The 23,909-nt window shown below is 36.2% G+C and overlaps 1 protein-coding gene across 3 annotated transcripts in view; it reads left to right on the top strand.

Annotated features, from left to right (window-relative positions):
* Positions 1-23,909, top strand: part of FNIP1 (folliculin interacting protein 1) — a 155,696-nt gene that overhangs the window by 89,874 nt on the left and 41,913 nt on the right. For all 3 annotated transcript variants that reach the window (XM_011951044.1, XM_011951043.1, XM_011951045.1), the window contains 3 exons: positions 467-602; positions 2,732-2,933; positions 8,102-8,187. In XM_011951044.1, the coding sequence (XP_011806434.1) occupies positions 467-602; positions 2,732-2,933; positions 8,102-8,187 (424 nt within the window). The remainder of the gene's footprint in view (positions 1-466; positions 603-2,731; positions 2,934-8,101; positions 8,188-23,909) is intronic.

The following is a 23,909-nucleotide window of genomic DNA, read 5'->3' as shown; positions in this document are numbered from 1 at the left end:
TACACGTGCACACGTGATCCGTGAGTACTTGTAAATGACCTCTTTAAATGCCGTTCAAACACTTATTTTCAATAGCTTGTTCTTAAAATCCAGCTGCTGCATTAAGTTTGAACAGCATCAGATTTCCTTTAATTTCAGAACTAAAAGGATTCAGCTAAGTTAGGGGACAGTCATCCAGTGGCCAAAGGGATAATGCCTTGTTGTAAAGTATAATTTTCTTCTGGAGTCCCTAGAGGGGAATACCAAAAGGGGATTGTCTCAGAGTTTTTTGCTGATACATTGTTAATATATGATTTTTCTCACCTGAGACCTTGCTCCAAGAAGGATGTGTTCTTTTAATGGACATTTGAGAGGCTCATGAAGCAAAATCAAGTTTAACTTAACCTATTTGTAATTTTGTTAAAAAAAATTTGTCATTATGCTTAGTCATTATTGACTTATACTTGTTGTTCTTCTGACTTAACAGCATCTCTCAGCAGCTTGCTGATCACTCCATTTCCTTCCCCAAACTCCTCACTTACCCGAAGTTGTGCCAGCAGCTACCAGCGACGTTGGCGACGCAGCCAAACAACAAGTTTGGAAAATGGGGTATTTCCTAGATGGTAAGTTGGAACTTTAAACACAGAACAAGATTGAATAGTTCCTTAAACATAATTTTATATGGATTTTTAGAGCCTGGACTTGTATTCTGTGTATTTTAAGTTTGAAACTGAAAACTTTTAAAATTTACTACATTTAAAAAATTGTGGTAAGTTATACTTAACAAGTTACAATTTTAACCATTTTTAGGTGTACAGTTCAGTGACATTTGTTTAAGTACCTTCATATTGTTGTGCAACCATCATCACCATCCAACTCCAGAACTTTTTCCTCTTCCCAGCTGAAACTCTGTATCCATTCAGCATAACTCCTCATTTCTCCCTTCCCTTCCTCTTGTAACCACCATTCTATTTTCTGTCTTTATGAATTCATACAAGGTATGAATGAAATCATGCACTGCTTGTCCTTCTGTGTCTGCCTTATTTCATTTAGCATAATGTCTTTAAGGTTTATCGATGTTGTAACATGTGTCAGATATTCATTCCTTTTTATGACTGAATAACATTCCATTGTACATACATACCACATTTTGTTTATCCATTTATCTATTGATGGACACTTGGGTTGCTTCCACTTCTTAACTATTGTGAATAATGCTGCTATGAACATGAGTGTGCAAATACCTGTTCAAGTCCCCGTTTTCAGTACTTTTGGTTATATACCCAGAAGTGGAATTGCTGGATCATATGGTAATTTTGTTTTTAAATTTGTGAGGAACTATCATGCTGCACACTGTTTTCCATGGTTACAGTACCGTTTTACATTCCCACCAGCAATGTACATTGGTTCCAATTTTTCCATATCTTCACCAGCACTTACTTTCTGTTTTTTTGATAATAGCCATCTTACTGGGTCTGAAGTGGTTCCTCATTGTGGATTTCATTTGTATTTAATAATTAGTGAAGTTGAACATCTTTTCTATTCTTTTCTTTTCTTTCCTTTTTGAGTCGCCCAGGCTGGAGTGCAGTGGCACAATCACGGCTCACTGCAGCCTCAACCTCCCTGGGCTCGGGTGATCCTTCCACCTCAGTCTCACTAATAACTGGAACTACAGGCTTGCCACCATGCCTGGCTAATTTTTTTTTTTTTGTAGAGATGGAGTTTCACCATGTTGCCCAGGTTAGTAGAACTTCTGGTCTCAAGTGATCCACTTGCCTCAGCCTCCCAAAGTGCTAGGATTACAGGCATGAGGCACCACATCCAACCTGAGCATCTTTTCATGTTCTTATTGACTATTTGTATATCTTTTTTAGAGAAATGTGTATTTAAGTCCTTTGCCCATATTATAATTGTATTTTTTTTGCTTTGTTGGTGAGGTGTGGAAAATCTGTATATATTTTAGATATTAATCCCTTATCAGATATATGATTTGTAAATTTTTTTTACATTCTGTGGGATGCCTTTTTACTACATTGATAGTGTCCTTTGATGCACAGAAGGTTAAATTTGTATGTAGTCCAGTTTATTTTTTTTTCCTTTGTTGACTGTGCTTTTTTGTGTTATATCTAAGAAACCATTGCCAAATCAGTGTCATGATGCATGACACCTTTACCCTTTGTTTTCTTCTAAGAGTTTTATGTTCAGGTCTTTGATTTATGTATTACATATTTTGATATTTCAGTTTTTCATGTTTTTGTTTTGGCAAGGTAATTCATTCTTGAAAGATTTTTTTAATCTACATTAAGTACAACTGTAGATACTAAAAGTTCTTGTTTTCTCCTCTTTTTTATTTCCTTTATTCCTTCATCTTTGACTTTACTCCTAAAATCAAAAACAGAGACCAGAAGGTCCTAGAACAGGGAAAAGATTGTACCAGACTCGTCTATAAATATTGAAATTTAGCCACTTTTTGGTTGATTATGAATTGGGATTATGTACTTCTTTAGTAACTTCTAATTGGACCAAAAAATGTTCCCAATCTGACTCTGTAGTAAAATTTCTTACAAAAACGTGAACCTGAAAGAATAGCCAGTAGATTTCTTAAAGAGATATACAATTGGTATGAAATTTTAGGTTTGTTTGATAAAACAGCAGAAGACTTAGCTTTCCTACATTTAATTAGCAAGAAGATTTAATTATGAATTTAATTATTTTTATTTGTATAAATTAAAAAAAAACATTTATTTTTAAGGTCTATAGAAGAAAGCTTTAATCTCTCAGATGAAAGCTGTGGCCCTAACCCAGGAATTGTGAGGAAAAAGAAGATTGCAATTGGGGTAATCTTTTCATTATCCAAAGATGAAGATGAAAATAACAAATTTAATGAATTCTTTTTTTCACATTTTCCTCTCTTTGAAAGCCACATGAACAAATTAAAGAGTGCAATAGAACAGGTAAGCACAGTTATTTATTTATAACTTTTCCTTTTAAAATCTTACTGTCCCGATTAAGCATTATATTTATTCATTTGGCAGAAAAATTAACAGACATTGTGCATGTGTCCTATAAAGTGCTCTGGCGGATGCAAATAGATTGAACCCTTTTTAAGGTGCTTACTGTCTAATAAAAGATGTAAGATCATTCATCCATTTGTTGTGTAAATAAATATTTGAGGGCCTAAAATGTGGTAGACACCATTCTACCAGCTAAAGAAAGAGATAAAAGCAACACTTCTGATCTCATGGGACAAATAAACGTGAATATAGATGTATGTATAAGTCCTGTGGAGAAAAATAAAATGGAGAAAGGTATGTAAGGAATCCTGGAAGGAAGGATTACTTATAGGCTAGTCAGGAATGCCCCTTATTAAAGGACATGTGAATGTGGTCCAGAAATACAGAGCAAGTGAGCTACAACCATCTGGAACAAGATGTTCCAGGCAGGGGCAAAGGCGTTAGTGCAGGAATAAGCCTGATACTTAAGCAGCATTACGAGGCCAAAGTGCCTGGATTGAAGTGAGACTAGATCATGTAGGGCCTTATAAGATACCATTGTAAGAACATTAGCATTTATTCTTACAAAAGTATGAAAGATGGGAAACCATTGGAGGGTTTTGAGTGAAGGAAGAATGACATTATTTATGAGGATCACTCTTACTGCTGGTGGATAATAGATTTCTAGGAGCAAAAGTAGATGTTGTGAGACCAATTAGCATACTGTTGCAGTAATCTAGGTGACAAATGATGAGTACTCAAACCACTTTAGTGATTGAATTGGTAAGAAATAGAAATAGCCGGTGTGAATAGCTGGTGTACTGACTTGGCATATCGGAGAAAAAACAATTAAGGTTGACTCTTAAGATTTTTTTAGCAAGCAGTTAGAAGGATGAAGTTGCCAGCATTGAAGTGAGAAAGACTGCAAGCAAAACCGATTTGATGAAGGAAGATGGTTTTTTTATATTTGCATCCTGGACATCCAAGTGTTTTTATGAGTCTAGAGTTTACCAGAGAGGTCATCAGTGTATAGATGGTATTTAAAGCCATGAAACTGATTGAGATTGGCAAGAGAGGACAGGGAATGGTAAGCCTGAGTTGTGGTGCATTTTAACATTAAGAGTTTGACGAGATAAGAAGGAACTAGCAGAGGAGAAGGAAAGGATTGGCTGTTCAATTAGGAGAAAAAACAAGACTGTATTATTTTGGGAAAGCCAAGTACAGAAAGTATTTCAAGGAAGGAGTGATCACTTTTGTCAGTTGCTACTGAGATAGTATATACAATACAAATATGTAAAGTAAATTGTGAAATATTAGAATCTAAGCTAAAAAGGAAGGACAAACAAAAGTTTTTTTAGAAATTGGGGGCAAAGTGAAATGACTTCCTATTGGGAAGAAGTTCATTTGGACTGCATTTTGAAGGATGTACAGAATGTTTTGAAACATAAAGCTCTGAAAATTGGATATAGCAGAATAGCAAGAAAATCGACATTCTTGCCACCCGAAGGGAACACAGTAAACTCACTGCTGAAAAATCTTATGTAGGCCTTTTCTATGCATATTGTGCTTTTACTTGGTAGGGATTGTGCTGTGTCTACATTTTTCAAATTATATGCTCACTTAAGAAAACTCAGATTGAGCAACATGGCAAGACCCTGTCTCTACCAAAAAAAATGTAAAAATTAGCCAGGCATGGAGGTGCACACCTGTAGTCTCAGCTACTAGGAAGGCCAAGGCAGGAGGAGCGCTTGAGCTCAGAAGGTCAAGGCTGTAGTGAGTTGTGATTGTGTCTCTGCACTGTAGCAACAGAATGAGTCCCTATCTCAAATAGTAAAATAAAAAACATCATTGTCACATACACATTTCTCAAGTTATTGTAAATGGTTCTCACATATGTTTTAGTAGTTCTCCTCAATTGAAGTAATAGTTTCCCTGTTAGGCCATTTCTACTTTTTCACAATTGTTGCTACCCTATTGTTAACATCTTGGCGAATTTTCCAGATTATTTTTTAGAGGAGATTCCCAGAAGTTGAGCTGATAAAATCAGTGGCTGTCATCAGAGTTTTTTGCAACAGTCTGTGGAGGGGAAAGGATATGAAGAGGAGTAGTGAGAGGTACAACTGGCGAAGTTAATGAGGACCTGATGACAAAGAATGTAGAGTGCTTGCCAGGGAGTTCTGACTTTTTCTTTAAGGCTGTTTGCAAGTTGTACTTTGGGGTGATTAACTTGGCAATGTGTTTTGTGTATGGCTGCTGAAACGAGCACTTGGTAGTGTGTTTTGAAGAGACTGGAATAAGAGACGAGAGGTGGGTAGACCCGTTAGAATGGTTTAGAAAGGAAAGGATGTATCTCAGTAACTCATTAGTGACTAAGGATCATCTGCCTCTAGAGAAGACGTAGATGTTAGTTATTCATATTGAATATGTCAAAAAATAAATAGTTCATTAGCAGTACTTTTTCATTTATCTTTTCTTAAGTTAGACACTGATTACATTTCTTCAATTGACTGCTCTCACATTTTGTAGTCTAGCCAAAGTCATCACACACAGTAATAAGTTGTGGGTGAACTGACATTTTGAGTTATTTTGAAATAGACATTATAGAACTCATTAAAGATTACTTTTCAAGTGTGTTCATATTTTAACACTTTGATAATTCTGTAATCTAAAGCAGCAGTCGCCAACCTTTTTGGCAACCAGGGACCAGTTTTGTGGAAGATAATTTTTTCATGGACAGGGCTGGGGAGGGGGGCAGTTGCCATGGTTTCGGAGGCATTAGATTCTCATAAGAGCGTGCAACCTAGATCCCTTGCATGCACAGTTCACAATAGGGTATGCGCTCCTATGAGAATCTAATGCTGCCCCTGATCTGACAGGAGGCAGCGATCAGACAGTAATGCTTGCTCACTCACTTGTTCGACGCAATTCCTGACAGGCCACTGACGGGTACTGGTCCACGACCCAGGGGTTGGGACCCCGACCTAAAATGTACATTGTTAATGCTTATAGTTGTTTGGATATTTGTTCAATTGTAGTATGCCATTTTTTATTAAAGCTGAAAGATAAAATTAAACGAATGCTTTTACGTAAGTGAATGGGACTTAATTTTTAAAGTTCTATAGTAGTTACTTAATGATAGAATATTATTAAGAATAGAAAATAATAGTGAATAGTGTACCATTCAAAGAAGTTATCTTCTAGGGCCAGTTTTCAAACTTTTTTTTAATAAAAGGTATGAATTTTGTTTCTGAACACCTTGGCAATTATTTTGAAGTCTTCTACCTTTTGAGATTTGTGATTTAATTTAAAAATAGCATAGCTGATAAGATTAAGGAAGAATGCTACTAAATTCTAGCAAAATAATATTCACTTCTTTGTAAATTGCCAGTATCTTAACAGTTTGAAAAAACATGAAGTGTGTTTCACTTTCACCCTCTGAAGCTTTCGGGTGTACAGGAACATGATTTCTGTCCTGAAGTAGGCTGACATCTTAATTGTGTTTTTTAAACAATATTTAATCACTTTGTAATTACATAAAGAATACAGAATTCTGGGCCGGGCGCGGTGGCTCAAGCCTGTAATCCCAGCACTTTGGGAGGCCGAGGCGGGCGGATCACAAGGTCAGGAGATCGAGACCATCCTGGCTAACATGGTGAAACCCTGTCTCTACTAAAAAAAAATACCAAAAACTAGCCGGGCGAGGTGGCGGGTGCCTGTAGTCCCAGCTACTCGGGAGGCTGAGGCAGGAGAATGGCGTAAACCTGGGAGGTGGAGCTTACAGTGAGCTGAGATCCAGCCACTGCACTCCAGCCTGGGCGACAGAGCGAGACTCTGTCTCAAAAAAAAATAAATAAAAAATAAAAAAAGAATTCAATTCTCTTTGAAAAAGTGTAAAAGATTAAGTTCTTTTTGACCTCCATATCCTAATCCTGATCCCCTTTTTGTCTACTTAGATTAAGGCTTTTCAACCTTGGCTAAATATATTTTAAGAAAGCAAATATTGGCCGGGCATGGTGGCTCATGCCTATAACCCCAGCATTTTGGGACGCCAAGGTGAGCAGATCATGAGGTCAAGAGATCGAGGCCATCTTGGCCAACATGGTGAAACCCCGTGTCTACTAAAAAGCCAGGTGTGGTGGCAGGCGCCTGTAATCCCAGCTACTTGGGAGGCTGAGGCAGGAGAATGGCGTAAACCTGGGAGGTGGAGCTTACAGTGAGCGAGATCCAGCCACTGCACTCCAGCCTGGGCGACAGAGCGAGACTCTGTCTCAAAAAAAAATAAATAAAAAATAAAAAAAGAATTCAATTCTCTTTGAAAAAGTGTAAAAGATTAAATTCTTTTTGACCTCCATATCCTAATCCTGATCCCCTTTTTGTCTACTTAGATTAAGGCTTTTCAACCTTGGCTAAATATATTTTAAGAAAGCAAATATTGGCCGGGCATGGTGGCTCATGCCTATAACCCCAGCATTTTGGGACGCCAAGGTGAGCAGATCATGAGGTCAAGAGATCGAGGCCATCTTGGCCAACATGGTGAAACCCCGTGTCTACTAAAAATATAAAAATTAGCCAGGTGTGGTGGCAGGCGCCTGTAATCCCAGCTACTTGGGAGGCTGAGGCAGGAAAATTGCTTGAACCCAGGCAGCAGAGGTTGCAGTGAGCCGAGATTGCGCCATTGCACTCCAGCCTGGGCGACAGAGTGAGACTCTGTCAGAAAAAAAAAAAAAAAGGAGTTAATAGAAGTATTATCTGTGAAATATAAGCATAAAACCATGAGTTATTGTTACTGAGTTATCATTATGTCTTGTTCTGTTTGGGAAAAATAAGATTTTTTATAACCCAGAAACTGTCAATATCAGTTTTTTTATGTGTTGATAGTCGTCTGCAGTTTTAAAAATAAGAGATTGAAAACAGTTGAAAATTTTAAATTTTGTTCAACCATTCATTAATTACCAAATGTGTAGAAGAAAAAGCCACAATAAATGCATTTACCTTCTTTATTTCTTTCTCGATAAGATTTTTGGTAGAGCGTTGTATAAATATGTGACTCTGTCTAAAAAAAGACTCCTTTTTCCATGTTTTGCTCATGATTAACGTAAGAATTAACTATCTTAATGATTGTTTTCAAGGCTATGAAAATGAGCCGGAGATCAGCTGATGCCAGTCAGAGGAGTTTGGCATATAATCGAATAGTTGATGCCCTAAATGAATTCAGGTACATATTCCCCAGCTTTCCATAACACAGTAATTCATAGTGTACACAGGAAGATTTATTTCTTTTCTTTAATTTGTTCTAATAAAATTTAATTTCTTTGTCCTATAGTCATATGATGGTGTAATTCAATAGACCATTGGCTCCTATGTTATTACATCTCAAATGTGCTTGAGAGTCCAGCACATTGAGAGCCATCAGTGGTATGTTTTTCAGTATTGGGCCATTTGACAAACAAATATGACCAGGAAAGACCCTTGTTCTGGCAAAAGTATGCTTTGTTCTCTCTTGTGATCCTAGATGTAGGGACTGTTAAGTGGTATTTAACTAGTGGTAGTAATCAGATATTCTTGAATACAGGAGATACAAGGATATATGGATATAAGGAACATGAACTTGATATTCTAAATGGCTTTGTTGCTTGATCCTTTCTCTAGATATGGCACAGTGAATAGTCCTTCAGCCAGGGTTTTCTGGCTCCACAAAACTTGTACCTGAAGTCCCAACAACTACTATAGCTGTCTTCTAACTATGTGACAAACATACGTATTACAAATGATCTCATGTTGGGAATTATACTAACTGACTGATATGTCTCCCTTGACAAGAGGTTCGGTTTAGGTCTACTTCATTTTCTCAATCTTTCCTCCTTTAGACTAGAGAGATAGTATAGCACAGGGAGTGAAAACTAAAACTCTGGAATCTGTCAGACAGATGTGGGTTTTAACCCTGGCTCTGTCATTTACTACCTCTGGTGATCTTGGGCAAGTGCATTAGCATTTTTGACCCCTAGATTTCTAGTATAAAACAGGTAAATTCAATTTAGTAATAATCTAATAGATTGTTATAAGGATCAAATGAGATTGTGTGTGTAAGGTACTTAGCAGAATGCTTGACATTAGTGGCACCGTTCTTTTCTTTTTCTTTTTCTTTTTTTTTTTTTTTTTTGAGGTGGAGTCTTGCTCTGTCACCCAGGCTGGAGTGCAGTGATGTGATCTTGCCTCACTGCAACCTCTGCCTCCCGGGTCCAAGCAATTCTCCTGCCTTCGCCTCCCTAGTAGCTGGGATTACAGACACATGCCACCATACCTGGCTAATTTTTTTTTATTTTTAGTAGAGACGGGGTTTCACCATGTTGGCCAGGCTGGTCTCTAAAAACTCCTGACCTCAAATGATCCGCCCGCTTTGGCCTCCCAAAGTGCTGGGATTACAGGCATGAGCCACCGCGCTTGGCCTATGATAAACATAACCTACAGCAGTGCTTCCCAACTTACGTTACTTACATCGTATCTTAACAATTTTGCGAAATTTATGTATCATGTATACTTTTTAAATTTAGTGTTTCTCTTTAAATTTGATCATCTTTTATACCTAAATAAATTTATTTCAACATGAAACTTTATTACCCTAGTTAGGGAAACAGGATGCTTTACCATGATAAAACTAGCTATAAAAATAAATTTATAGTAACTAAAATTAAAAATGTGTATCTGGGCAGGGCGTATTGGCATGTGCCTGTAATCCCAGTACTTTGGGAGGCCAAGGTGGTTAGATTGCTTGAGCTCAGGAGTTTGAGACTAGCCTGGGCAACATAGTGAGACCCCGTCTCAAAAATAATGATAATAATAAATGTGTATTTATATACCACATTATGTACACTGTGTACCACTGTGTAAATTTTATTATTACCAGTAGTCTATGTACCTTACTTTTAAAAAAACTACATTTTTTTTTACTGACAACTCTGTGGTCTCTTACTGGGGCAGGGATCTTCTAGATTGTTGTTTGTTTAAATGGACCATCACATCTTGAAGTGAAAGGCTGTTTTAGCTTGTGAAACTGCAGGATTGCTATGATGAACCTGTAGGCGTGCCATACATATACATAAAATTTTAAAACTTTTAAAATATATAAAACTTTTTTAAAAACTGAGCTAAAGAGTGGTAGATTTAAATTGAAGAAATTTACTTTATAACTATTGTGTAATAATCATTTACTTAATTATTGAGAAAGAGAATAATGTCTACTCATTCATTTGGTTTATGCATCATAATGTTTAGGATAAAAGACATGAAAAGCTAGTTAAATATATCTTACTGTTCTGTACAGTAAACTCAGTGGTTAGGGGAAATGTAGAGAAAAACACAGAATTTAATTTCAACTTATGTTATTTTTTGGTATTAGAAAGAAATAATTTGTACAGGCAAAAACTATATTTGAGATGATATTTCTACCATATATTAATTTTATTTTAACATTAATTCTAGGCTGTTTTTGATTATATGAAGCGTGCTAACAAATAACATTTTAATTTAATATTTTTATTGTGGTAAAAATATCTGTAACATTAGATTTAGCTTTATAAATCATTTTTTAAGTGTACATTTCAGTAGTGTTAAGCATATTCACATTGTTTTGAAATCAATCTCTAAAACTTTTTCATTTTGGGACACAAACTCTAGTGATACAATAATCTGTGTGTTTTTTTGTTCACTGGCATCTTCACTCTTTATATCTGAATTATATGCAAAGTTATTCACAATTTCATTTCTTCATACTTAAACCTTAAAGGTTGAGATTATCACATTTTGGGTGCCATTCATGATTAAATAAAAATGTTATATAAATGTTTCTTATAGATGAAGAATAGCAGAAATCAAATACATTTGCAGAGGGAATTTAGAGCAATTTTTATGAGCTGCCTGATGTGTAGTCTACTTTGGCTTCATAACTTCTCAATTTGTGTAGCCCTGTTTGTATGTTTCTGGAAGTTATGTGAAAACACGAAATTTGATGATTTTACGAATGTAAGATAGAAATAATTTTAACATCAGGATTATTTGCTTGAGATGAGAATTTCTTTGAGTTGTATTGTTTTAATATAAATGTTTAGGTATCTTCTTTATGATTTAGGAGGTAAATTATACGAAATTGCTTAAACCAAATGTTAATGGTTTAGGCCTGCCTATGATACATATCCTCACCATTGATTTGATATTTCAGTAAGTATTCTACAGTTGAGAAAAAAGAAGCCCATATTAAGCTCAAGATAAGTGGTTTTCTGTTTTCTCAATGTTGAACACAATTTTTGAAAGCAGGTAAATTGTAGGTGGTGGAATTCTAGCCAGCCAGCAGACATTTTATGTGACTACTGTGTTTTTTAAATAAACGTTTGAACCCTTAGGCCTGTAGGCCAGATAAGCTTTCTTTAGTTTGGCATAGGCTTTATCTCTCTCACTCAGTTGTATTAACCCATATATTGTATAATTTTATTCCTGCTGGGCCTCTGAAGATTATTAGTTTGTACTTCTGTTTTAGGAGTTGGTGATTTATAGCCATTAATCTAGACCTTATTCTTTTTTAATTTGTAGTGCAGTCTGATTTTCGTGCATCTTCTGATACTATCCATGTTTGTGTCTGAAGAGCTAGCCCTGCACAGGCTGAATAATGACTATCTCTTCTTTCTTTTCTTCTGGAATGTTGTGAGTGGGAGTAGGGGACAGCAAAACGAAACAGTAACTAAATGGTAAATTCTAAGACATGCCTATCTCTTAGATTCTCTATTTCTTGGCCACTCTGTATTATCAGTTAAGAGTATAAATAGCTGTAAGTAACTTTATTTTTCCAGTTTGATGCATGCGTTTGTGCACACACGTGCCCACGCACACAATGAATAGACTTAATTTGAACAGTTTCAGATCTACAGACAAATTGAGCAAATAGTAGTTTTTTCATATAGCCCTTTATTTATTTGAGACAGTGTCTCACTCTGTGGCCCAGGCTGGAGTGCAGTGGCATGATCTCAACTCACTGCAGCCTCTGCCTCCCAGGGTTCAAGCGATTATGTGCCTCAGCCTCCTGAATAGCTGGGTTTACAAGCGTGCACTACCACACCCAGCTAATTTTTATATTTTAAATAGAGACGAGGTTTCACTGTGTTGGCCAGACTGGTGTCAAACTCCTGGTGTCAAGTGATCTGTGTGCCTTGACCTCCCAAAGTGCTGGGATTATAGGTGTGAGCCGCCACACCCAGCCTCAGTTATTAACGTATTACATTAGTATGATATATTTGTTAAAACCAGTGGACTAATGTTAATATATTATTATTAACCAAAGACCAAAATTTACATTAAGGTTCACTCTGTTGTATAGTTCTATGGTTTTTATTAAATGTATGATGTCATGTACACAATTATAGTATCATATAGAATAGTTTCACCACCCTGAGAATCCCCTGTGCTTTACCTGTTTATCTCTACCCACTAACTGCTGACAACCACTGTTCTCTTTACTGTCTCTATATGTTTGTCAATTCCAGAAGGTTGTATACTTGAAATCATATACTATGTGGACTTTTCAGACTGGCTTCTTTCACTTAGCCAGTCTTTCATAAGATTCTTCCTTGGTAGTGGTGTTGTTATTGCTGTTGTTTTTACCTAGTAGCTGATTTCTTTTCATCACCGAGTGATATTCCGTTATATAGATGTAACCCAGTTTGTTTATTCCTTTTCATTCACCTATTGAAAGATATCTTACTTACAGCTTTTGGTGATTATGAATAATACTGCTATAAATATTCATGTTTGGGGTTTTATGTGGACATGTTTTCAACTCAGTTGGAAAAATACATAGGAGCATGATTGCTGGATATTATGTAAAAATTGTGTTTAGCTGTGTAAGAAATGATCAAACTGTCATCCAAAATGACTGTACCATTTTGGATTCACACCAGCAATTAGTGAGAGTTGCTGTTGCTCTCCAAAGAGGCAGGTAGTGATGTATCATTATTGTTTTAATTTGAAGTTCCCTAATGACATATATTGAGCATCTTTTCAAATGCTTATTTGCCGTCTGTGTATCTTTTTTGGTGAGGTGTCTATTTGGGTTTTTTGTCCTTTTTAAGTTGGCCTTTTTTTTCTTATTGTTGAGTTTTGAGGGGTTTTGTTGTTGTTTTGTTTTGTTTTGAATACCAGTTCTTTGTCAGATTAAAAAAAATACTTTTTACCAGTTTGTGGCTTCTTATTCTTTTAACAGTGTCTTTCACAGAGCAGTTTTTAATTTTAATACAGTCCGACCTAACAATTTTTCTTTCTTGTATAGTATTTGGTGCTATATCTAAAAATTCATCACCTAACCCAAGGTCATTTAGATTTTCTCCAGTGTAATTTTCTGTCTACTTTATAGTTTTGCATTTTATGCTTATAACTATGATCCATTATGAATTAATCTTATGAAAACTGTAAGGTCTTTGTCTAGATTCATGCTTTTACATGTGGATGTCCAGTCATTGCAGCACCATTTGCTGAAAATACTTTCTTTTCTCAATTGAATTACCTTTGCTCCTTTGTCAAAGATCAGTTTATACTCTAGTTGTGTGAGTCTGTTTGGGGGCTCCCTGTTCTGGTCTGTTCTGTTCTGTTGATCTCTGTGACATATATATATATTTGGCCATTACCTTGCTTTTGTTGTTTTTTTAGTTGACAGGTGAAAATGGTGTATCTTTACAATGTATAAAATGATGTTTTGATATGTGTACACATGTGGAATGGCTCAATCAAGCTATTTAACATATCTAATACCTCACATAATTATCATTTTTGTCATTAAAAAGACTTAAAATCTACTGTCTTAACAATATTCCAGTATATAGTATTATTATTAACTGTAGTCGCCATGATGTGTAATAGATCTCTTGAGCACTGAAATTTTTTTCTTTTTTTTGCTTTTTTGTTTTAAGACAGTCTCACTCTGTCCTCCAGGCTGGAGTGCAGTGGTGCAATTTTGGTTCACTACAACCTCCACCTCCCGGGTTCAAGTGATTGTCATGCCTCAGCTTCCCAAGTTGATGGGACTACAGGTGTGTGCCACCACACTTGGCTAATTTTTGTATTTTTAATAGAGGCAGGGTTTTGTTATGTTGGCCAGACTGGTCTCAAACTCCTGGCCTCAAGCGATCTGCCCACCTTGGCCTCCCAGACTACTGGGATTACATGCATGAGCCCCCATGCCAAATTTTGTGTCCCTAGACCAGCATCTCCCTTATTTCCCAATCCCCATGCTATCTTAATTATTGTATCTTTATAGTAAATCTTGAAGTTCAGTAGTATCAGTCCTCCAACTTTGTTTTTATTCTTCTTTTTTTTTTTTTTTTTTTTTGAGACAGAGTCTCGCTCTGTCACCCAGGCTGGAGTGCAGTGGCCGGATCTCAGCTCACTGCAAGCTCCGCCTCCCGGGTTCACGCCATTCTCCTGCCTCAGCCTCCGAGTAGCTGGGACTACAGGCGCCGCCACCTCGCCCGGCTAGTTTTTTGTAGTTTTTAGTAGAGACGGGGTTTCACCATGTTAGCCAGGGTGGTCTCGATCTCCTGACCTTGTGATCCGCCCGTCTCAGCCTCCCAAAGTGGTGGGATTACAGGCTTGAGCCACCGCGCCCGGCCTGTTTTTATTCTTAAGTATTGTGTTGATTATTCTGGGTCTTTTTTGTTTCTATATAAACTTTAACATCAGTTTGTAGATGTCCATAAAATAACTTGCTGGGATTCTGACTGGGATTGTGTTAACTCTATGGATCAAATTGTGAAGAACTGACATTTTAACAATAGAGTCTACCTATTCATTACCATGGAAACTCTTCCCATTTATTTAGATCATCTGATTCCTTTCAACAGAATTTTGTAGTTTTCCTCATATAGACCCTGTGTATATTTTCTTAGATTTATACTTGTTTTTTTGGGGTCAGGGGGAGGGAACCTAATGTAAATGGTATTGTTTTTAATTTCACATTTCAGTTGTTCATTGCTGGTCTACAGGAAAGCAGTTGACTTTTGTATATTTACATTGTTTTCTGCAACCTCATTATAATCATTTATTAGTTCCAGCAGTTTTTGTTTTCTTTTGGTTGATTCTTTGAAACTTTTTATATAGAAAATCAAGTCTTCTACAAATAAAGACTTTTATTTCCTTTCCACATGTATACTTTTTCTGTCTTCTTTCTTTCCTTCCTTCCCTCCTTTTTCTATCTTTGTGTCTTTCTTACGGCCCTAGCTGTAACTTCCAGTGTGATATTGAATGAGAGTTGTGAGAGGACACATCTTGACCTTGCTCCCAGTCGCAGGGGAAAAACATCCTGTCTGTCACCGTAAGTATGATGTTAGCTGTAGGTTTCTTGTAGATATTCTTTCAAGTTGAGGTAGTTCCCCTTTATTCTTTGTTTGCCAGGAGTAGATAATTATTTATTCAATTTTTAAGTAGACATAGGCTATTCAAGTTACCTGTTTCAGCTTATGTGAGTTTTGGCAGTGCGTGTTTTTCAAAAAATTGGTTCATTTCATCTAAATTTGTGGGCATAGACTTGTTCATATACTCCCTTAATTATCCTTTTAATTTTCATTGTATCTGTAGTGATACCCCTCTTTTTGTTTCTGATATTTGTAATTTGTTTCTTTTTGTGTTTTTTTTTTTTTAGTTTCCTGGATAAAGGCTTAAAAATTTTACTGATCTTTTCAGAGAACCAGCTTTTGGTTTTGTTGATATTCTCTGTTGATTTTCTGTTCAATGACAATAATTTCTGCTCTAGATTTTACTATTCCTTATCTCTTGAATGCTTTAGTTTTATGCTGCTGTTTGTCTAGTTTCCTAAGATTAAAGCTTAGTCGTTGATTTTAGATCTTCTTTTCTGATATATGTATTCAATACTATTAATTTCCCTTTAAGCACTCCTTTTGCTGCATTCACAAGAATTGATAAGTTGAATTTACATTTAGTTCAAAATATTTTAAAATTTCTTTCACAATGTCTTCTTTGACCTATGTGTTATTTAGATGCATGTTGTTCAATCTCCAAGTATTGGGGGATTTTCCAGTTATCTTTTTCTTACTGATTTGTAGTTTCATTGTGATTTGAGAATATACATTGTATGATTTCTATTATTTTAAATTTGCTAAGGTGAGTCTTATGGCCTAGAATGTGGTCCATTTTGGCAAATGTTCCCGGTCAGCATGGGAAGATTGTGTCTTATCCTATTTTTGGATGAGGTATTGTATAAATGTTAATTAGATTCAGTTGACTGATGGTACTGTTCAGCTCTATTATATCTTTACTAATTTTCCCTGTACTGCTTCACAGGGAGTGCACATACTTCATAACAAAATATTCCAATTTTCCCTCACATCACATCCCTTGTAACATTGCTGTCATTCAATTTAATTTTCCATTAGCTATGATCGTTCAATATGTTGTCATTTTTATTACCCTAAACAATTATTTTTCTATTAGGTCAGTTTAGAATAAGGAAAATGAAAGACTTTATTTTACATTTATTACTTTTCAAATACTCGTTTTATGTAGATTTGCGTTTCTAACCTGTTTTCTCTGAAAAATATCTTTTAACGTATCTTAAATATCATTTTTTCTGCCATCAAATCTCTCAGTTTTTGTCTGAGGAAGTCTTTCTCTTTTCCTTTTGAATTATTTTGCTGGATACAGAATTCTAGGTTATTGTTTTTCTTTCAATGTTTTAACCATTTTTCCCTAGTCTCTTTGTTTGCGTAGTTTCTAACAAGAACTCTAACGCAGTTCTTACTCTTCTATAGGTAAGGTTGTTTTTGTCCTTCTATTAAGATTTTTGTCTTTGGTTTTCTGCAGTTTGAGTATGATATATATAGGAGTAGATTTATTGGTATTTATCCTGCTTGGTGTTTTGTAAGCCTCCTGCATCTATGGTTTGTTGTCTGTCAGTAATTTTTTTAAATTCTAAGCTATTATTCATATATTTTACTTCTCCATTTTGTATTATTACATGTATATTTTTGTAATTGTACCATAGTTCCTGGATATTATTTTTTATCCTTTATTGTCTTGGCTTTTCAGTTTGGGAATTTTTATTGACATACCTTCAAGCTCATTCATTGTTTCCTTGGTCATGTCTAGTCTGCTGATGTGCCTATCAAAAGCATTCTTTATTCCTGCTTCTGGTTTTTTTTTTAATTGCTAGCATTTCCTTTTGATTTTTTGGTTCTCCGTCTCTCTGTTCCATGCTCATCTAGTGTTGCATGTTGTCTATTGTAAACATTAGAGCAACAGTAATCATAATATATATTATATAAAATAAACATTTATCATAATTTTCAATTCCCATTCTGATAATTCTAAAATCTTTGCCAAATTTGAGTTTGACTCTGATGCCTACTTTGTCTGTTCAGACTAGTTTTTGTTGCTTTCCAATTTTTTGTTGATAGCTATATATGATGTGTTAGGATATAGGAACTGAGTTTAATAAGATTTTAGTATGAAGTTTTATATTAACCTAGCAAGGAACCTTAGATGTGTTTAGTGTTTGCTGTAATGTTAGTTGTAGGTGCCAGAAGCTTCAATTTCCCTTGGTCTCCTCTTTTTTTTTTTTTTTTTTTTTTTTTTTTTTTTTTTTTTTTTTTTTTTTTTTTTTTTTTTTTAATTTTAAACTCCTCTTTCTTTTGTTTTCCCCAGGAACTACTTTGAATAGATTCTGTGTCCTACAGCTCTTTTAGTTGTAATCTGCATTTGTTACACTGGAGCCATATTGATATGGAAGTAAGGTGTTGGAGAGAAGAAGGGGAAATGTTCTGTAATCTTATAATTAAATCTGATTTTGTTTTTTTTAGTCTGAATTTCCGGGATGTGACCTTTGGAAGTATTTCTTAGCCATCCCTCTCCCTGCCGCCTTTTTTTCCTTTCAGAGGCCAGCCAGGAAGGCTGCTCCTCTCTCAAGTTAGATAAGGCTCTGGTAAAATAGTTTTATTTGGAGGGCAGACCTTTGTTTTGGAGAATGCTCTAGGAATATTTCAAAACTGTTACTTTGTCACTACCTCTGTCCAAAACATAGCCAGATGTTTCTCTGATTTTCACCATGAAAATCTGGTAGTACCCCATAAAAGTGGGGGAGGTCTCCCTAAGACTAGGCCCCTAGGAGTTTTTGTCATTGAGAGGAATTCACACTCAATCTTCATCAGTTGGTCAATTACTATTTATGTGTTCCTACTGGTTATTGGTTCCAAAGGCTTCTGCTTCAGGTAACTTGATCTCAGTTGTCATTCACTGTATTTACTCATTTTTTCAGTTTTCAGGGTGATGGTTTTCCCTCTGTCCTCAGTTTGGTGCTCTGTCCTCAGTTGGGTGATCTAACTAAGAAAAGTTATTGATTTTTCAGTTCCTTCAGTTTTTTTCCTTGTTCTAAGAATAAGAATAATGACTTCCAAGCTCTTTCCAGGTCAAAGCTGAAATTGGAAGTTCAAATATTTTTAAATCAATATTTTAATGTAAGAACACATTGAATTGAAGTAAGATTTAAAACTTTGTTGAGTTAAAAACTGAAATTGGGCCAGGTGTAGTAGCTCATGCCTGTAATCCCAGCACTTTGTGAGGCCAAGATAGGTGGATCGTTTGAGTCCAGGAGTTCAAGGCCAGCCTGGGCAACATGGTGAAACTCTGTATCTACAAACAATACAAAAATTAGCCAGGCTTGGTGGTGCATGCCTGTAAACCCAGCTACTGGGGAGGCTGAGGCAGGAGGATCAGTTGCATCTAGGATGCAGACGTTGCAGTGAGCCGAGGTTGCGCCATTGCACTCTAGCCTGGGTGACAGAACAAGACTGTGTCTCAAAAAAGAAAAAGAGCCAAACAAACCACAACCTAAATTGATCTAGACTTTTCTTTGGAATTTAAATTACATAGTAAACCTATGCTTTTTTTTTAAAGAAGAAAAAATCCATTCAGGTACTGCTGTCACTAGAGAAGTATAATGAAAACTGTTTCCCAAACTCCTAGAATGTGAATCAGTAGGTATGCATCTATATTTCACAAACTCTTTTGGAAATAACTGGCTTGAACTTTATTCAAGGGCCGAGCTTGGTGGTGCATGCCTATATTGCAGCGCTTTGGGAGGCCATGGTGAGACGATTGCTTGGAGTTTTGAGACCAGCCTGGGCAAAAAAAGCAAGACTCTGTGTCTGTTGATGGCACAACAGGGTGACTATAGTCAATAGTAATTTAACTGTATATTTAAAAGAAACTAAAAGAGTATGATTGGATTGTTGGTAACAAAGGATATATGCTTGAGATGGTGGATACCCCATTTATCCTGATATGATTATTACACATTGTACCCCATAATTTATATACTTACAATGTACCCACAAAATTTAAAGTAAAAAAAAAAAGACCTCATCTCTATAAAGTAAAAATTTTCAAAGTAGCCAGCTCAAGTGGCATGTGCCTGTAGTCTCAGCTACTTAGGAGGCTGAGGCTTGGCAGGATTGGTTGAGCCTAGGTATTCAAGGTTGCAGTGAGTTATGATTGTGCCACTACACTTCAGCCTGGGTGATAGAGTGAGACCACATCTCTTTAAAAAAAGAACAAAACTCTTTTCAAGGAGAAAAATTACCAAATTGTGTCTTCTGTACTACTGTAATGGAACTATAATCCTTGTCTTACACAATTACTGTTCAGTTCTTAGCAGGGATGTCAGAGTCAGCATTTGAGAGCAGTTTTGTATTGAAATTAAGAGCAATTTCTGATTCTTAAGAGTGATTATATATGCAAAGGAAGGTTTCTGTATGTTTTATTGAAATCAAGACATTTTGAACCTAATATTCTGATAAGCTAAATACTATCAGTTGGGTAAAATTGGTTATTTATTATTCCTGATGGTTTATGACAGCTTTACTCTGTACACATTCCCTTGCAGCCCAGTGCATGTGCCACCAGTGCCTGTGCTATTTACATAGCTGGAAGATTGAACTTAACCACAATTCAAACACACGCGCGCGCGCGTGTACACACACACACACACACACACACACAAACTAGAGAGGTTTCTCTACCTATAAAATAGGCTTCTTATGAATATAAGTAGTAATTGAGAACTATGAAAAGTTATAGCCTTGTATTTTTCTAAATTTAATCTATAGTTGGAATTTTTTTTTTTTTTTTTAAATTGAAGTGAGGCAGGATTGCTTGAAAGCTTACTTGAAGATTCTTAAGGAGCCAGGTACGGTGGCTCACTCCTGTAATCCCAGCACTTTGGGAGGCTGAGGAGGGTGGATCATCTGAGGTCAGGAGTTTGAGAACAGCCTGGCCAGCATGGTGAAACCCTGTCTCTACTAAAAATACAAAAATTAGCTGGGCAGTGGCGGCTGCCTGTAGTCCCAGCTACTGGGGAGGCTGAGGCAGGAGAATTGCTTGCAGTGAACTGAGATCGTGCCACTGCACTCCAGCCTGGGCAACAGAGCAAGACTCCATCTCAAAAAAAAAAAAAAAAAAGATTCTTAAGAGTTTTGCTTCCCCTGAAGTAGCTATTATGCCACTAATAGAAAAGAAATGTGCAATGAATAATCAGGATTTGTAATTTTTTATTTTTATGGTTTAAATTGTTTTTGTTTTTGAGAGAGGGTCTCACTCTGTTGCCTAGGCAGGAGTGAAGTGGCAGAGGATAGCTCACTGTAACCGTGGTATTTCTTAATATTTTTCAAATGTGTTGTATAGTGGGATTACTGGGTTATCCAGGCTAATCTTGAACTCTTGTCCTCAAGGGATCCTCTTGCCTCAACCACCCACAGTACTGGGATTACAGGCATGAGCCACCATGCCTTGTCTGGTTTAAGTTGTTTTAGTTTACTTTATTTACACCAGAATTATTATAAATATGTTTTATTGAAATCAAGACATTTTATTTTATTTATTGAAATCAAGACATTTTAAATTTTGTGGGTACATTGTAAGTATATGTTTTCAGTAGTTCTTATTGCTTATTTCCTTGAAAGAATCCTTCAGGATTCTTTTTGAGTATCACATATTGCATTAGTATAAGGCAGTGAATCTTTGCCCTTGAACTTGCAGTTAATTATACTATTGGATTGACAGATTCTTTTCTGCCGTCACAAGCTTTGTGGCAAAGGCCAAAAGTCTCTGCTTGGGCTCTGAGGAAACACTGTCATTATAGATCCAGCTGAGGTTACCAGAATAGTAGACTCCTTCGTAAGACTCCTTCCAAACAGGATATTGATCTTGCTTTTGGATTTTAAAAGACTTTTTTATTTTTCAAAATTTTAATTAAATACTTGTGAGTCAATTGCTATGGTATTGGATAGTACAAATGGCTTACACTTAGACTTTTCAGGATTGCCTGGAATTTACAACATGCGAGTTATAAAATCTATAAAAGTGTATGTCACGATTATGTGCCTTTCCATTTGTATTGTTTGATTATTTTGCTTCAGTTGCTGTGCAAATATGAAAGGTATATTAAATATTCCTATAATATTTTATGATTTTCAATAGGAGGTATACCTATATAAGTACTTTCACATACACAGTTGATATTCACCATTTGTTTATTTTGTATTTTAGAATTCACCTACTTTATAACATTTATTTGTAACCCCAAAATATATTTGCAGTGCTTTTGCAGTAATTTGTGTACATGTGCAGAGCAGTGAAAAATGTGAGTTGCCTGACGCACATGTTCCTAGTTTAGATCAAACAAGGTCTAATGCTCTGCCTTCTTGTTTTAACTCTCATGCTGTTAACAAATGTACTTTTTTGACCTTTATTTAGTGCCAAATTTTTTGTGTTTTTATGCTTTTTGTTAGTGACTTTGCTGTTAAAAATGGCTTCCAAATGTAGTGCCGAAATGCTGTCTAATACTCAGTGTAAGAAGATTGTGATTTACCTTACAGAAAAATTACATGTATTAGATAAGCTTCCTTCAGACATTATTTATGGTGCTGTCAGCCATGAGTTTAATATTAGTGAATCAATAGCATCAGATAAGATGTCCTTAAACAGAGAGGCACATCAAGGTTATGTATTGAGCGTTTGATGAAAATGTGACCAGAGGCTCATAAGAACCTGTTTTATTTTTCTTAAGGGCAGTGGTTCAGTGGCTAATTCAGTGCTTGAATGGACTTCATAGAACATAACTACCTTAAATAATAAGAATAGACCTTGCAATCAGCCCTTTATATCTGTGGGTTCCACATCTGCAGATCAGCCAACCTCGGATCAAAATACTTGAAAAAGAAAAAACAATAAAAATCAACTGCAATTAAAAAAATACACATTAAAAAACCAATGCAGTATAACAATTATTAACATAGTATTTACATTGTATTTGGTATTATAAGTAATCTAGAGGTGAGGTGCGTTTTTTTTCTTTTTTTGAGGTGGAGTCTCGCTCTGTTGCCCAGGCTGGAGTGCAGTGGTGCAATCTCAGCTCACTGCAAGCTCCGCCTCCTGGATTCACGCCATTCTCCTGCCTCAGCCTCCCAAGTAGCTGGGACTACAGGCGCCCGCCACCACACCCAACTAATTTTTTTTTTTTTGTATTTTTAGTAGAGACGGGGTTTCACCATGTTAGCCAGGATGGTCTCAATCTCCTGACCTTGTGATCTGCCCACCTCGGCCTCCCAAAGTGAGATGATTTTAAGTACAGGAGGATGTGTATGGGTTACATGCAAATAGTATGCCATTTCATAAGGGATTTGAGCATCCACAGATTTTGGTAACCGTGGGAATTCTGGAACCAATACCCTGAGGACACAAAGATAAATGTATTTCTTAAATTAAGGGATTATTTAAAATTAACAATGATGTAATCTTTAAAGTAAATGATTATTTGAGATCAAGTGATTAGTAAATTATGGGCAGTTGAGAAGAGGAAGGAAATTATTTACATGTATACAGAAACCGTGAAAGCTAGAGAAGCAGGAAGCATGTTTAGTTAACATTGCTGCCTAACAAAGACGAAGTCTTTAGATTTTTACATAGACCCTAGGCACATCAAAGAAAACTAAATCATGCCCACAGTTTCCTCCCAACCAAAAGAGTCTTTTCATTGTCCGGGCACAGACTGGGAAAAATAAGGGGACAGATTACTGAAAGTATTTGCTTTTCTTACCATTGAATGATAGGGCACAATTATTAGTGAGGAAGAAAGAAATGATTTCTAGAATAAACCATTACTTCTAGATTTTTTTTTTTAGTCTTGCTCTGTTGCCCAAGCTGAAGTGAAGTGGTGCAATCTCAGCTCACTGCGACCTCCGCCTCCCGGGTTCAAGTGTTTCTTGTGCCTCAGCCTCCCGAGTAGCTGGGATTACAGGCACTCACCACCACACGCAGCTAATTTTTGTATTTTTAGTAGACAGGGGGTTTTGCCATGTTGGCCAGGCTGGTCTTGAACAGGTGATCCGCCCACCTAGACCTCCCAAAGTGCTGGGATTACAGGCATGAGCCACCGCACCTGGGCATTACTTCTAGATTGTTAATGATAACAACGTAGAGTTGTATATAGTGAGAAGCACTGTTGTGTAATTAATTTCTTTGCCTTCTTTATCCTTGACAACACTCTGAGGCCATAGCATATATAATACTTTTAAACAAATAAAATACTAAAATAGTAAAGCGAAGGCCCTCAGTGGACCACTAATACCAGTGTTTGTGATCTGGCTCTGTCCCATGACACATAGACTTACAGTAGACGGTAATATGTTGAAGAAACTCATGAAAAACTCTTAAATGATCAGCGTATTTGTTTGTTTATACATTGTTTCTCTTAATCAAAAAGTATATGCACGTGATTAAGAAACAAAAATTTCTGTAAGGTCTAATAATTAAAAACAAATGAATCCTATCCTACCCACCCCATTCTTCCCAGACACATTCTCTTTTTAACTATTAGTCATTTCTTGTTATTTA

This window comes from Colobus angolensis, unplaced genomic scaffold (assembly GCF_000951035.1).
Source record: "Colobus angolensis palliatus isolate OR3802 unplaced genomic scaffold, Cang.pa_1.0 Scaffold314, whole genome shotgun sequence".
In the NCBI taxonomy this organism is placed as follows: domain Eukaryota; kingdom Metazoa; phylum Chordata; class Mammalia; order Primates; family Cercopithecidae; genus Colobus; species Colobus angolensis.
The sequence above is the reverse complement of the archived record's forward strand: the minus strand, read 5'-3'. Positions and strand labels throughout refer to the sequence as shown.